Source organism: Protopterus annectens, chromosome 1.part1 (genome assembly GCF_019279795.1).
Source record: "Protopterus annectens isolate FY-2018-M chromosome 1.part1, PAN1.0, whole genome shotgun sequence".
Classification (NCBI taxonomy): Eukaryota; Metazoa; Chordata; order Ceratodontiformes; family Protopteridae; genus Protopterus; species Protopterus annectens.
Genome location: NC_056726.1, coordinates 1977677451 through 1977694747, shown reverse-complemented (window position 1 = coordinate 1977694747; position 17297 = coordinate 1977677451). Strand labels below are relative to the sequence as shown.

Here is a 17297-nt window from a genome sequence, read left to right as displayed (position 1 = left end):
AGTCAGATCCAATGACTGAAGAGATATGAGATTTTTACCTTTACTCTGACCCATTACCGATGGATTTAATATACATCAGCAAGTCAAATGACATCAGAAATACTCAGTCTAGGGATCTAAACTTCTCCTGGAACAACCTTTTCCATATTTAAGGGCAGCTTATATCTATGGATGGGAAACAGAAAATTTACCCCAGGACTGTCCTCTGTACTAGTAATGGAAATAGGAAGCTCCTAAATGCTTTATCTCATGCATGGGTCCCCACAAATTATCTACAGTATAATCCCAGTTATTCCCATTATGATAATATGTAATTATTGACTATGGGGTGCATAATACCTATCTATAACCACATGGGATGGGTTACTTCAAGGACAAAAATCGAAAATGGCTAGACTTAAAATGGCCCACAAAGGTAGCTAGTCTAGCACTTGCCTATGAACGTTCAGCAAAAGTAAATAAACCACAAAAGCAGTAAATCATTTAAAAAAATCCTGGCACCACTCCAAGCATGCATAGCTATATAAAAATACATTTTATTTATTTTATTTTACATTTGTTGACCGGGAAAGTCCGACTGGACACGTGTCCTTTTTCAGCAGAGGCCTGGGGAGAAAAGCTCCATTTACATATATGAACAAGTTATTAAGGACAGTGGGATTAACAACAACATTAACTTCAACATTAGTATGATTGCGTGGTTAAGATTATAGAACTAGGAATCCTCACTGTTTTGACTCTATTCTACTGTATTTGCTTCTATACTATTACTAAGCTATTTTAGCTCTCTTACATGCCTATAATACTGTATCCTATTGTGCTTTTTTTTTGATGTACCTTGTTATGTTATGTTTGTATTAGTACATAGTGGAGCTTTTCTCCTCGGGCCTCTGCTGAAAATGGACATATATCCAGCCAGACTAGCCCGGTCAACAAATGTAAAATAAAATAAATAAATAAAAACATACAAAAACAGGTATACAAACATTGGTAAATATAGGCCAGTAAGAAAAGGCACATAGTAAGGTATACAATCAGAAGTAGTATAGTAATTTAGGCATACAGTATATTACAGTCTAAACACACCTAATACATGCAGTATATTACAGACTTGTACAGATACAAAATACACAGTTCTTAGCAGGACCAGCAGGTGAGTCACTTTTTAGTTCTTCATGTGGTAATACTACCTGTTTAGCTTAGATTAGATTAAAATAATAAGCAGTAATGATTGAGAATAAAGCAGCCAAATGAGTTATTTTGCCTTGCAAATAAAGGCTTTCTCAGATCTAAAACAAGTCTACTTTAAGTCTTTGCAATATAATCTGAAATAAAAACCACCTGACAGGCCATACTAATCCAGCTAACACCCTCTCCTCCACATCTCACTTCACAGCCACTGATTTTGGCCTCCACTTCAGTACACTTTCAGTACCTGATTCCATTAATAAACCTTTGTCTCCTTCTAACCTCTCTCATTCGTCCTATATTACCACTTTCTATTTTAAAGAAATCAAACCTAAACAGGTAGTACTACCACAAGAAGAACTAAAAAGTGACTCACCTGCTGGTCCTGACAATCTTCTCCCACGGTTCTTATTCCTATGTAAGGATTACACAGTCCCACCTATTCTTCACATTTATAATTAATTCAAAACACCGTATCTGATATCTGGAAAATAGCCACTGTTAATGTCTTCTCTCAAAAAACCAACCCATTCCACACCACTGACTTCTATCCCATCTCCATTTTTCCCATATTTGGTAAAATGCTTGAACAGATAGTTTACAATCAACTCACCCATTATTTCTCCAAATATCATCTATTACCCTCAAAACAGCACGGCTTTTGGGCCGGTAGGAACAGTTCTACAACATTTCCGACACTTACTGACTGGAGCCATCTATACTGACCTCACTAAAGATTGCAATCTGTATTCTGCTAGATCACCTAACTGAAACTGGAATGAGCCCAGGTACAGCTCCCTGGTTTAAAAATTATCTTTCAAACTGGTACTTCTCTGTTTAGTTTCAGAACACCCTCTCTGTTTCCAACCCCTCCTTAAAGGAGTCCATCAGGGCTCCATTTTGGCCCCCCTTCTTTTTTTCCACTTTCATTAATAAACATCCCACACTTCTCTCTCTCACTTTATGCTGATGATATGGTCTTACTTCACTCAAATCTGACCTCCTCAACAATACAGCAACAACCACAACTGACTTCCTTTGTCTTATTAAGTAGCTTAACAACAAAAAAAACTAATGCTGAATACTTCCAAAACAAAAGCAATGCTGTTTTATACCTCCTCTAAATAGCAGAAAAAACTCTCTATCACTTCTTATTCATGACCATCTCGACAACCCCATCGATCAAGTCATCTCCTTCAAATACCTTGGCATGTGGCTTGAACATGCACTGAACTTTCACTTCCACCTAGAACAAATATGAAAAAAATGAATTCCCTCCTATTTAATTCGTACAAATTTTCCCTCTTTCTCTTTAGACCAACCAGGAATGCCACAGGCAAAGGCATTCTACTAGCACAGCTTGAATATGGACTTCTAATGGCTGCAGTAACATTCAAGAAAATCTCCTCCACCACTGAAACTATAAGCAACTCTATCAGCTATTTAATTACCATATACCCCTAGAAAAGAGCACTATTGTACCATGCTTAATAAAGCCATTTGGCTACCTGTCCACCAAAGTGCTAGTCTGCTTCTTGGATCCCAACTCTACAAGTTCCTCAAAGAACAGTCCTGTGCTTTCCTTGCCTCCAACCTCTTCAGATGCCCCCCCTACAGTTTCAATCAAAGAAGTCTTAACAACTCTGGTCAAGTTCTTTGATTTACTAAACCACACATCATTGCACTAACCATGCCTTCCCCATCCTAGGGCCCCAAACTCTGGGAATACTTCCCTACTAATATTAAAGACCCCATGACATACCCATCATTTTGTCCTCAGCTTAAAGATCACCTCAAGTCTGAGTCAATTTACAAATGCTTCCTTCTGGACATGTTATCTAATCCCCCACTCTCTCCTTCACCAGTCAGGCACCTTTGTCTTCCTCACATTATCTCTCTGTATTAATATGTGACATCTCTTCCACACTGTATATGTGTGTGTAGTTCATAGGTTCATAGCTAAAAACGAGACTGGCTGCCCTTGGGAGTCATTTTAAGCCTAGCCAATTTGTCTTTCAAAGATGAGAATCAAACCATGTACCATGTGAATATGAGGTAAACACTTAAAGCATTATACCAACCCCAACCCCCACCCAGTTAATTTCTGTGTGTCCTCACCTCACTTTTGCTGTGTTTTACACTTTGTGCTCTATTCCTTCACTTTCACTCTCTTTATCTTATCTCTTTTCTCTAACCATCCCTTCTTGTTGTCCCCTGTACTGTATACTTTATTGTTAAAATTACTGTTATTAATTGCTATCTTCATGCAACATTTTGCTTGTATTCATAATCCTTCTTGTTAACTTACTTGTCTATTGTCATTTATGCTTGTCCAGATTGAAAATTAAATAAATCCATTTAGGATCATAGGACGTTACTAGGCTACTGGCCCTGAGGCCCTTATAAGCCTAGCCAAAAGTTTAACCCATGTTTAGACAAGTCAGCACCCAAAGCCCCTCTCCCAGCAGGGTCACAGGTGGAATCCCAGGGGTGTATTTTCTGTTTCCCATCCAGTAATCCAGGTTGTGCTTACAAGGGGATAATGAGGTACTCTGCTTGATGTGTAGAGGGAGTCTATTCCACAGATAGGGGAGTCTCTGGGACACAAATCTGTCACGCCAACAAGTCCTACTGATATCACAGACCAGGTTGAGGTTGTCCATGCGGGTTGCTCGAGTGGAGCTCGACTAGCAGATATGCAGCAGTCCCATCAAGGCTTTGCATTCCAGACAGAAGTCACATCTGAGGAGTCTGTATGAAACTGAGTAGAGGGACAGGGCTTTTAGCCTATCTGTGTAGGGTAGATGTTTGAGGCCCTGGATTCTCCTGGTGAGGAATCTCTGTGGTCTCTCCAGCAGCTGCATATGCTTTGTGAGGTACATGCCGAAGGGGGAGTTGTCCTCAATAATTGATCTCATAAGGGAAGAATACAGGGATGTTATGACCTCTTTGTCCCTGGATGAGATACCCTTGTTTATGACGTGGGCCATGTAGAAAGCTTTCCGTACAATGGAAGTAAAATGGTGGTCAAACATCAGGCTGCTCAACCTACATGCCTAAATCCCTCACTACTGATTGTGTACTTACGACGTTGTTATTAATGTGATAATATGTGGGGATGTCACTCTCCCCAAAGAGGATGATGATGCATTTTTTGGCATTCAGCTTGAAGCCATGCTTCTGGCACCAGTCATTTGTTTGGGTGAGACCCTCTTGGAGGATGTCCACATCACTTGGGGAATTGATGACTGTACCCAGCTTGCAGTCATTTGCAAACTTTGTCAGCCATAGCCCACTGGTTTTGGCCTGCACCTCAGGGAAGTACCCCCCTGGGGTACGCTGCTCGTTATGGGTCTACTGCTTGAGGTGGCTTCCCCTATTTTGATTAGGTGCATTTTAAAAGTGAGCCAGTTTGCTACCCATCTTGTAACATATGGATTAATGCCTAGTTGAGAGAGTTTATCTGCTATGCCCAAGCGGAGAATAGTGTCAAAGGCTTTGGCCAGGTCAAGGTAGGCACTGTGCACCGTCTTCTCCTTGTCAATGGCTTTGGTGACAGTCTCGAAGTCAAACAGATTTAACAGACATGAACTCCCCTTGACAAAGCCAAACTGTGTGGGGTCAAATGTTTGGAGGTTGCCAATGTCCCTGTTAATAAGGTCCATGATAATCCATTCCATGGCCTTGCAGATCAGGGTAGTTAGGCTGATGGGTTTATAATTTCCTGGATCGGTGGATGCTCCACCTTTGTGTAAAGGGATGACAGTGGCTGTCCTCCACTCAGCTGGGATGAAGACGGTACTCAGGGTTGGATGAATAGGGTGCCTAATGGTGCTGCAAGTTCATGCCTGAGTTCATGTAGGATGCAGCCTGGGATGTTATTGGGTCCCATGGAGGCTGTATTTTTGTCTTTGAGACGGCAGTGATGACCTGTTCCCTAGATTTAAGGGTGGGGGGCAGGTACTGGGGATGTCCTGATTTACTGATGGGGGGACAGAGAGGAGATGTTTTTGCTGAATCTGTCAGCCAGTAGGTTGGCTACATCTACAGCATTTGTGTATGTGGTGTCCTTGACCACCAGTTCTGAACAGATCTGGGTGCATCCTTTGAGACTGCAGACATATGTGAAGAAGGCCTTATGATTGTCTGTAGTAGATGTGGCCAATGTGGACTCGAAGTTGGCTTTAAAGGATTTCACTAGTGCTCTTATTTGCTTGTTCATGCTAAGGAGAGATTGTTTCCAATTGGGCACCAGCTCCTTCTTGGTCCTGGATAGCAATCCTTTCCTTTTTTTACATAGTTTACTTATTGCAGATGTCCACCAGACAGGATTATTCTTCCTTGCAGGGGATGATTTTTTTTCCTATCAGGGATTCCTGATTCCATGCATCTATATAAATGCTCATATAGCACTTTGGTGTAGATGAGGAGACTGGTGCCAGTTCCTGCAGTGGGAGAGGGGGCTGTGAAGCTATTTATACCATCCCTCAGGAGGTTGTAATCAGCTTTGGAGAAGTTTTTTTGTTTGACCCTAGCTGGGGGGGGGGGGTCAGGGGAGATGGTGACACTGAAAGTGACCGCTTCGTGGTCAGATCTTACCAGGGAGGATGATACTGTAGGGGTGCTGCAGTGGTTACTCATGTTGGCTAATACAGTCCAAGACATTATCACCTCTTGTGGGGGGTATCGACTAGCTCTTCCAAGGCATTTGCATCGATAAACTTGAGGAATCTCTGGGCATTTGTGTTCTGGCATGAGTAGTTTTTCCAATATATGGTTGGGTAATTAAAGTCACCCAGGATCAGGGTAAAGGTTTGGATCTTGATAGATCTGAAGAGTTCCAGATAGGTGGATTGGGCATCTTGAGTCAAATTTGGGGGCCTGTAGCTAGCTATAATTTGAATAAGGGTCTTGTCAATGGTTAACTGCACCTGGAGTGTCTCCTGTGTGTCATACTGTTTGACCAGCCTGGAGGTGTGTGTGTGTCTTTAATATATATTGAAACTCCACCTCCTTTGGCTTTGCTGCCCACAGTTTGGGGTCTGAATGTATAATAGGATGAGTAACCAGGTAAGGCTGGGGTGCTCTCCACAGCTTTGAAGCAGGTTTCTGCGACTGCACAAATGTCAGCATCTTCCAGAGTTAAGAATGCTTCCAATGAGTGCAGTTTCATGTTTAGACTCCTAGCGTTTAGCAGCATGACCTTTAATTTGCGTTTTGTTGAAATTTTATGTTGGTAGTTTATTTACTTGTCTGTTCAATCATTTATTCATTCTATTTGGTAACCAGAGTAGAGCATTTGGATTAGTGTTCTACACTGGTTACCAAACAGAATGAATAAATTATTGAACAGATAAGTAAATACATTAATTAACTGGAAGGGGATTTCTCAGGGTGGGTGCAGATGAATGTAGGGAAAAATAATAACCAGTTCCCCTTTGATCTGTCACTACGGGTATGTTTAACACTGATGCAAGTGATACATTTCAATTCTTCCTAAGGGAAGGTTGTTAACAGGCTGGAGAATGGCCTGCCCCTTCTTCAGAGGAAGGGAAATCTGATTCAGTGCTGTCCAGTCAGACTGCAGAGCTAAAAACAAGTCCTCTGGCTAAAGGCTTAACCATTCACTGCTTCTGCTTCAGTTCTCTTTTAGGTTAATTAAAGTAAAGCTTAATACATGAACCATCTAAGCAAGTGATTACAGGGTAGTGAGATTTAAACATAGTGTTTTGCAGAATGTAGCATTTGATTTATTGTGTTTTCATTCTTTAGTTCAAGTGACTGTTTCATTGAGTTTTATATTTCTTTGTTTCGGTACATACTTGTTTATTAACCTGAAAATCATTCATCTTGGGAGTGGTTTTATCTGAGATCCAAGCCTCCCCTACAAAATAATGTAAAGTTACAAACTCTCTGTCATCACAAACAAATGACCCACACAGTTGAACAATAAAGACCACAAACCAGAGGATATCGTACAAAACAAATACTGTGTAATCAATATAAATAAATAAAAACATCATGGTAAAGTAATGCATTAAATAAGTCAGCCCTTATAGTGAAAGTCTTACTTCAGTTTAGGTTTTGGAGTGCTGAGCACACTGTCATTGTCCTCCATCTCAGGGCCACTGTCACTTGGGTTATAAACTTCAAGACTGTTGTAAAGGAGATCCAGATCCTCTTCCACTTCTTGCACCTGATCAACAGGATCTGAATCTAACACCTGTAAACAAAAGAATATGTATAAGAAAGAGTAGAAGTATAGGGTACAATAAGAACAACCTTATTTTAAGAGCAAATTCACAGTGAATTCCTTTACTTTTTTCATATACTTCAAACCAAGATTTGTTTATAGTACAATCAGCATGATATCACAAGACATGGATGCCTACTTATGTAACTGGTGACACAGATTCATCAAGTGGCTGAGGTATGTTAAGGCTGGTTTTGGGGGGAAAGAGTATTTGACTAAGGGATAGCAGTCTCTGTGCTCATAATGATGTTGAAAAGGACAACTACTCTAATGAGGAGACTAAGGGAATTTCTCCCAGCTTTCTATAACAAGGAATGTACAAATACATATTGTAGGAGGTAAGCAGCAATGATTTCACAGTCACAATGCTATTGAAATGCATGGCCCAAGGGAAAGTTGGGTTACAGCCCACAGAAACATTAACTTAACTTATCACTGAAGATAAGAAAACCCATTGCTCAACCAGTGAAAACATATACATTAGCAATCCAAAACATTTCTGGGCCTCAATCAATTAATAAACTGTTAAATCCAAGACAAGCTATACAACCAATACCAAACACACAAAAACAAAACAATACTATAGCCAACCAATTCAATAGCCACTTAATATACACAGTATAGTCATTAACCAGCCAGGCAATTAATCAAGGTCTTGACATCCTTACTCAATCAAATAACCTCCTTCAACATTTCTCATTCCAACCAGTTCCCACAGATACCATCAAAAATATGTTAAAAAAGAAAGACCAATACAACTGCCTCTAACAATCTCTCCCAGGCCACTATCTTAACATAGCATCTGAAGATATTGCATATCCAGTTTCAGTTCGGATAAATCAAACCATATCGGAAAACAAAGTCCTCTTGTTAAGGAAAAAGTCATTCATTATTCCGCTGCACAATGAGAGAATCAATACCAATCTTTCAAACTGTCGGCCAATTGCCATTTTATCTCACCTATCAAAAGTATTAGAAAATGTACTCATAAGCAACTTCTCAACTATCCTATAGATAACCAGCTTCTGTTTTTAACCCAACACAGACCATCCTTATCACAGCACAACTACTGGTTTGATGAATTTTGTTAATACTGTTAATGACCACAGAAATGCCAAAAACCTAGTCTCAACCATCTTTCTAGACTTATTAAAAGCTTTTGATACTGTCGCCCACCAGAAACTTCTGCATAAACTTTCATCCTTAGGGCTTATCAACTCTTCACTGCAATGGTTCCACAGCTATCTCTCAAACAGAATAGTGAAATGGAATTATTTCTCTACCTTCTTACAAGTAATTATTGGTGGCCCACAATGTCTACAATACACCTCATACTTCAGCATTTTCATCAATGACCTCTACATTGCTACAAAAATGCTACCTTAGTTCAATATGCTGATGACTTAACCTTGACATGCTCAGCCTTAAATTTCTCTCTCTTTAAACTCCAAGACCTAACACAAGAATCCTTATCAACTGAATTATGGCTAAATAATTTACAGCTACTAACAAATCCTAAAAAAAATTAAATTACTGCTCTTTACCCCAAAACACATCTCTACCAAATGAAACTATCCACTATCGTCTCTACCAATACCACTATGACAGAACAAGCAAACCACACAAAAATCACCAGGCACCATCATAAATGACCAGTTGAAATTCTACCACCATGTATCACAAGTGGTTAAAAAACTCATCAAAAACCAGGAACATTATACAAAGTGAAAACCTAACTCCCTAACATAGCCAGAAGATATATAGCTTGTATTTTCTTACTGCAATCTCCCTATGCTGCCTCACTAACCTTCACATCTCACAACTGTCCAGACTTGGCCAATGTTATAATAAAACAGCCAAATTTGCAGTAACCTATAACAACAGAATATGCCACCTCCTAGCTCTCTGAATATTAAATTGGTTAAAACTACCACATTCATCATCATCATCATCACATTACCTAGCACTTCCTCAGCTATTAACTATAATAGACATATTTCTCTATAAGACAGAAAATTGCCCATTCCTTAGTAACTTAATACAACACTATTCTCCCAATTTTATGATCTACAGAAAAAGAACTAATCAATATAACCAAATAATTTAATACTGCAAGTGACTCTATATTCAAATAGTACAGGTAAACTATGGAACCACATCCCATCATCATCATCATTATCATCATTCCCCTTTTTTCTGTTTTCTACATGCGGTCAGGGTGTTGTCAATTGTTTCTATCTCTCTCTATTCAATGCCACTCTCCTACCTTCTTCGACACTCATGCCTGACTGTCACAGGTTTTCTCTCACACAATCCATCAACCTCTTTGCTGGATGACCTCATTTCCTCTTCCCTTCTTCCTGTCTGTCACAAATCTTCTTCACCAGACTGTCTTCTACTTTTCTGCACATGTGCCTGAACCACCTTAATCCTCTTTGATCTTTTCTGCAACTGGAGCCATTCTGGCTTCTGCTCTTATGTCCTCATTTCTTCATCTGTCCCATAGTGTGCATCCTACCACCCACCTCAAGCAATTCATCTCCATGACCTCTAGCTTCTTCAACTGCTCTGCCTTTACTGCCCAGGTTTTTGTACCATACACTGTTTTGTACACTATGCTTTTCAGCTTCTTTGGCATTCTTCTGTCATATACTACCCCTGACACTCTGTGCTAGCTGGCTGCAGCTCCTGTGCTTCTAGCTTTGACATCATCATTCAGACTTCCCTTCTCCTCAACCATGCCCCAAGATACTTGAAGCTGTTAACCTGTTTCACTATTTTCCCTTCTATCACAATTATCAGCTTCTTCTGATTTGCTCCATTTGCTGCCAATACAACTGTATTACCTGTACTCAGTTTCATCCCACATGCCTTGAGTTTTACATTCTATTCCCCTATCCTTTGCTGACGTTTTTGTTCACAGTCTGCTTGTAATGCCGCATCATCTGTATAGCTTTGTTGATCTATCCCCTCCAACATGTTTGCTAATGTAGTCTATCACCAGTATGAACAGCATTTGGCTAGGCACCCCTTTGTGAACCAACCACTGTTTGTACTTTAGTCACTGGATCCTTGTACACAGCGTGCACTAATTCTAACAATATTTCAGTGACTTTGAACCACTGTAGGACTGCCCAAATCAGCTTTCTTGGGAGCTTGTCATAGCCTTTCTTCAAGTCTAGGAATGACCAGTTGGACTCTTTCATCACCTGTAGCTTCTTCTCAACTATTGGTCTCACTGCAAACATTGGGTCACTATTGCTGAAGCCTGATCTGTATCTGAACTGCTCATCTCCCATCTTACTTTCTACTGCTCTGTATATTTGTTTATCAATCACCATCTCCAGAACTTTCATGCAATGTCGCAGGAGTCTGGTACCTCTGTACTGCCCACAGCTGTGAATTTCCCCTTTGTTCTTGAACACTGGCACGAGTATGCTTATTCTCCAGTAATCTGGGATATGTCTTTCTCTCCACACTGCTATGAATACCCTCAGGAGCCATTTCTCCCTTATCTCACTCAGCATCTTCATAATATCTGCTGTGACCTCATTAAGTCTGCTGCTTTCTCTGACTTCATTTTCCTTACTGCTGTTCTTACTTCTTCTATGGTGGGCTCCTCCTCTTCTCTCATCATTGGCTGTGTCTGGGGCAATACAGCTTCTGTGGGTTTTTCTTCATTCAGAAGCTGCTGGAAGTTCTTCTTCCATCTGCCTGTGATGTCCTGTGGACTGGTGAAAAGGTTGTTGCTGGCATCCATTATGAAAGGTCTTTTTATCTTTCTGTCTTTGCCTTGCCACCTGATATAAATTTGTTTGTGTCATCTACAGTGCCTCTGATGCCTTGTTCTTTTCTATTGCATCTCCTTTCTTAGCTTCTTTGTTGGGCAACCTGTATTTCTTCCTAGCCTGGTCCATCTTTTGTATCTCCCACTTTTTTCCTGAAATCCTTCTTTCTTTTAATGACTTCTTGGACTTCTGCATTTCACCACCAGCTTTCCTTATGTGCCTTATTTCCATAACTGGCTTGGTCACATATCTGTTCTGTAAGTCCTCACACCTGCTGTTTTGAGGTGCTCTCTTCTTCAATTCCACCTATTTCCTGTTCTTCTCCTTCTTCTTCCTGAGGTGCTAGAGCCCTGAATAATTCCTTGAACTGTTGTACTTTCTCTCCAGTCAACTTCCAAGTCTTCACCCTGGTCTCTACTGACCTTAGAGCTTTCTCTGACCACTACTTGCAGCTGATTGTGGCAACCAAGGGTTTATGTTTCACTGGGGATGACTTTGCAATCACTAATTCTACCCCAGTGCCGTTTCCTTACTAAGAGGAAGTCTACCTGAGTTGCAGGTTGGCCATTCTTGTATGTAATCTAGAATGGCCTCACCTTCTTTATTCCTGTTGCTTCTCCCATGTGAACCCAGGCAGTCCTTATATCCAGTTCTTTCTGTCCTGATACATGCATTTAAGTTACCCATTATCAACAGCAATTCATGTTATCCTGCTTTATCTAGTAAGTTCTATAACTGCTGTCTGAATGCACTCTTTTCCTCATTATCACAACCCTGCTATAGGGGAATACTATGAGATTATGAATACTGCCCTGTCATTAGTCTGCAGTCTGACTGCCATGAATCTATCACTATTTCTGATGACATCCCTCACTGCCTTCTGAAGCCTCTCCTTCAACACAATTCCCACACCTGTACTCCTCCTATCCCAAGCCAAGTGGCTTTGCTAAACCGGCCTTCTGTCTTGTCCCCTGGATACACAAGACATACAGCCTCCTCCTTACCATAATGTCATCCACTTCCCCTGGTCCTCAACCCACTTATCACACATTTGGTGACATTAATCAACACGACCACATCATCTAGAACCATATTTTACACTACTGAGTGGCTAGTGCTGCCACTGCAAAAAGTCTGTGGTCTGTGTTCTGTGTTCTCTTATCTTGGGGATACTGCACACCGCAGCAGATGCCCAAAGTGGTTGGTTTGTTCCCACAGGGCATCATATAGAGTTTGTACTGCTGCCCACAGCTCCATTCTTTGGTGAATTTGAGATGGAAGCACCCAGCATGTTTTTCAGAGGTGGGAGGAACTCCACACAGACAGAAGAAGAACATACAAGCTCCAAACAGGAATTGGTTGGAGGCCAGTATCCACACTTGTACCTTGTGTATGGGTAGTGAAGATCTTAACCATTATGCCAGGTGGTCTCTTCAAAGCACTTCTCACATGACCTATTATTTAACTGACAAACTCAGTAATGCACTTTTTCAAATGTGCAATGTTCAACATCTACTAATGTATGAATATCTTTTACACTGTAACAGTTTGCTTCTATTACATATGAATGGAACCTAATCAGGAAAAAAAAACAGTTTTTTGCCTTTCTTGTTCAAATGAAATAATTTTCTCATTTAATTTACTTAATTGCTACCATGAATGAGATAAATTACAACAGAACAAAAGTGCTGCTTGTGTTCTGGCTTTCAAGTGTTACCAGTTCAAACATGACAAGGTAACCAACAGAAGCAGTGCTGCAGCCATATTAAAAACACTAGAACAGTCAATTGCTGTTGCAGCTAATGAGTGAGTACCAGATTTATTAAATAGAGAAACATTTATAAACTACTCTAGCAAGCAGCAAAATCATAGGTGTATCACATTATACAAAAGCTCTTATTGTGTAAGCAAAAACAGCCAGTTAACCTTTAAGTGCTCTTTCTTCTATAGAATTTTAAAATGGGGAAAACAGAATCTATTCTTTCAGCTGCGTATCAGTTTACAGATTTTCATTTTGTAAGTGCTGCTTAGAAACATCCTGAAAATGATTACAATTTATTTCACTTGCACTATGAATTAGCCTATTTCCCTGAGGTTCTAAGGGCGACTGACTGCACCAACATTGCCATCAGGACCCCATCTGGTCCACATGGTTTCTGGAATGCCAACGAGATGGCTCTCCCCAGTCTCCCAGCTGTGTATCCCAGTAACACTTCCACCTCCTCTATTCGTTCTGCAGTTTCATCAGTGTAGCCATTGCTGATCCCTGTCACTGTGCTCAACCCCGACAAGTCCAAATGATGAGAGTTGTGCTCAGCTTACCTCTGTCTATTATATAAGATAAGTAATGCCTGACATACAGTGTGGCTATTCAGTGCACTCTACTGCATAGCCTGGATGTAGTACTGTATGTATCAGATGTATTCTTTGTTGACTTTATTATCGCTTTTAGTTGCAGATTAGACACCGCCTCTTTGCCACTGCCACAGAGTACTGTGCCTGCATCAGCATTGCATGTGGTTCCCCAACAATCAGTTCATCCAATAATTCCTCACTTGGTGTCACCTCCACTGCTGGCTCGGGTCTGTCAGCCACTCTGATGGTTAACCCATATGGTAGCTGTCTGCATAAAACTAAGTTGTACAGCGTAGCACACATGACAAATACTTGGCTGCAACTTTCCAGGGCTTACTACAGTGCACCACCAGAGGTACCTAGGCAATGGTAGCTGGCTTTTAACACTCCAAGCAGATGCTTGACAATGTTGCAGGTTTACACCATTGTTATATGGCGTCACTGCCATGGTCTGAGAGTTGAGCCATGGCTTCAAAGCATATCTTGCATCACTTGCAATGAGTGAACAGACAATACCAGCATAACTCACACCTTCTTCTTCCTAATTTTAGTTTTCCTACTGATTTTCTTGCAGCTTTAAAAACTGAGTGGGATTCATAAAGGTTACCACAAAGTGAAGGCTATACGTAAACTTAGTATAATCTTTCTGAGTGACTAGAAAGCACAAACAAATATGGTAGGGATGTTATTGAATACAGACCATGCACACTTAGTGTGCACTTTGAATCTGCCCCAATAATATATTTTTTTACATTGCACAGCACCTGAGATAGAGTGGAAGCCCTTCTGGTTAGCATAGAAAAAGCCATATGGAACACATAGTCCTTGATGGCTATGTGGGTGAGTCAGTAGCTCCTACAACCTCAGTGACAAAGGATGTTTTGTAGAATGTCCATATAATAGAGTGTTTCTATATTCTGAGGTCTGTAAGAACCACATATGTTCCTCCAATTCCCTGATTTTTGCTTCTATCAAATTCAAAGGGTAATTTTGACTTCAAAGCATCTGTATATATTCATAATTAAGCATGTACACTCCAATATATATATATATATATATATATATATATATATATATATATATATAAATATATGTATGGATAGCGTGGTGGTGTAGCAGTTAGAGTTGTCACCTCACAGCAACAGGATATCTGGTTCGATTATCGGCTGGGGTGCCTTCTGTGTGGAGTCTGCATGTCCTTCCTGTGTTTGTGTGGGTTTCCTCTGGGTGCTTTGGTTTCCTCCCACATTCCAAAGACATGCAGTAGGTGGATTGGATACTCTAAACTGGCCCTAGGTGTGAGTGTGTGGTTTACCCTTTGAGGAGCATAGGGGCTTGGGCTAGCAACCTGATCCTGTAAAACCCTAGCTCCTACGGAAACAGCAAGTGCTGAAGGGTGACTGTTGCCAGATGTGCTGAATGCACAGGAGTGAATCCAAGATCCAGGATATATATATATATATATATATATATATATATATATATATATATGTATTATATATATATATATGGGTCAACTTGAGTAGACCGAATTTTCACTTACTAGAATTTCTTTTGATCGAGACGACAATACTGAAGTGTCTGTAAACCGAAAGTGCACACAATAAAAATTTTTCACTAAGAAACAAAATACTCGGCCAACAATAAACCTAAACATACACTGTACTACATTAAACCCACCAAGGTGGGGGGGATACACCCCCCCCAAGTAAATATACCAACTACTGAATTGCACTAGAGTAGAGAAAAGGGCAAACGTCACATATTCGGTAGTCTACTCAAGTAGACCGATATATATATATATATATATATATATATATATATATATATATATACACACACACACACACACACACACACACACACACACACACACACACACACACACACACGCATATGGATCCATTTTAGTTAGTTGAATGGAAGATCTTCTTCTTCTTTCGGCTGCTCCAGTTAGGGGTCGCCACAGCGGATCAACTGTTTTCATTTCTTCCTGTTCTCTGCATCTTGCTCTGTCACACCAACCGCCTGCATGTCCTCTCTCACCACATCCATAAACCTTATCTTAGGCCTTCCTCTTTTCCTGTTACCTGCCAGCTTCATCCTTAGCATCTTTTTCCCAATACACTCTGCATCCCTCCTCAGCATATGTCCAAACCAACATAATCTTGCCTCTCTGGCTTTGTCTCCAAACCTTCCAACCTGGGCTGACCCTCTAATATATTTATTCCTAATCCTGTCCATCCTCATCACACCCAGTGCAAATCTTAACATCTTCAACTCTGCCACGTCAAGCTCTTTTTGTCAATGCCACTGTCTCCAACCCATATAACATAGCTGGTCTCACTACCTTTTGTAGACCTTCCCTTTTACTCTTACTGGTACTTGTCTGTCACAAATCACTCCTGATACTCTTTTCCACTCACTCCATCCTGCCTGTACTCTCTTCTTCACCTCTCTTCCACACTCTAACCAAACAACAAAGGCACACTGACATCAGATTCCTAAAGAAAACGCCACACCATAAAGTCTGAAGGTTACTCTCTTTAATATAATACCGCTTATATTGTACACTGTGTTTACATCCTGTCGCTTCCAAGACATCATCAGATATAACATTAAGTGAGAAATCTTCGTTATATATCCTTCCCCCTCCCTTGCATCACCCAATCAATATTTTATTCTAATTAACTAATTAAAAAAACTTTTTTTCAAAACATAAGACATCAAAATCTCCTAAAATGTCCTGTATTCTAAAGTTAAAAGTGATGTCAATATAAATAACCTTTCAATATTGAAACAATAATACTAAATAAAATACCATGCTTACTTTTAAAATAATGTCAATACTTTATATGACAGATAGTACAACTTGTTGAGACAATGGTATAAAAAAAAATACCATATTTGCTTTAAAAGTCATGTTCATAGGTTCATAGGAGGGTACTAGGCTATTGACCCTAGGGCCTATATAAGCCTAGCCAAAAATGTACCCTGGCTTTCGCCACCCAAGAAAATTATTTTCCTGTGCCCCTGTCGAGCAGAACCACAGAAGTGATCCCTGGGGTGAATTTCCTATCTCCCATCCAATCATCAAGATTTTTCTTGAAGAGTGCTAATGAGGAGCTCTGTTTGACATAGATAGGTAGTCTGTTCCAGAGTATGGGAAGTCACTGGGACAGGAATCTATCCCTCCAGCATGTTCTGTTTATTGTGAGGATAAGGTTTAGGTCCCCAGAGCGTGTAGCTCGGAGGGACTGGGATTTCTTTAAGTGGAGCATGTCCAACAGCTCTGGGTTTGACATAGCTTTGTATGTTAGGCAGAGATCACCTCTGAGAAGGCGATATGCGACGGAGTAGAGCTGGAGTTTTTTGAAAGGGTCTGTGTAGGGCATCATTTTGAGGCCAGTAATCCTCTTTGTGAGGTATTTCTGTGGCCTTTCCAGTTGTAGATATATTGTGAGGTACACACCAAAAGGAGCTTTGTACTCTATAATGCGTCTAATGAGTGATGAGTAGAGGGGAACAATTACCTCTTTTTTTCTGGATGAGAAACCTTTTGTGATGAGATGAGCTTATGGAGCTAGTGCTAACAAATAACTTTCTTTTCTTTGAGGGAGAATTTTTTAAATAGGTGATGTGATTATCAAAGGAGAGACTATGTCAATACTTAATACGTTGTGGCAGAAGGTACCACATAACACACACAAAAG

General features: G+C 40.3%; 1 protein-coding gene across 2 annotated transcripts in view; it reads right to left on the bottom strand.

The window, feature by feature from the left end:
- The window catches only part of LOC122813124 (phosphofurin acidic cluster sorting protein 1-like), a 3500289-nt gene that overhangs the window by 2258804 nt on the left and 1224188 nt on the right, over positions 1-17297 (bottom strand). For both annotated transcript variants that reach the window (XM_044085266.1, XM_044085275.1), the window contains exon 9: positions 7260-7411. In XM_044085266.1, coding sequence (XP_043941201.1) covers positions 7260-7411 — 152 coding nt within the window. The remainder of the gene's footprint in view (positions 1-7259; positions 7412-17297) is intronic.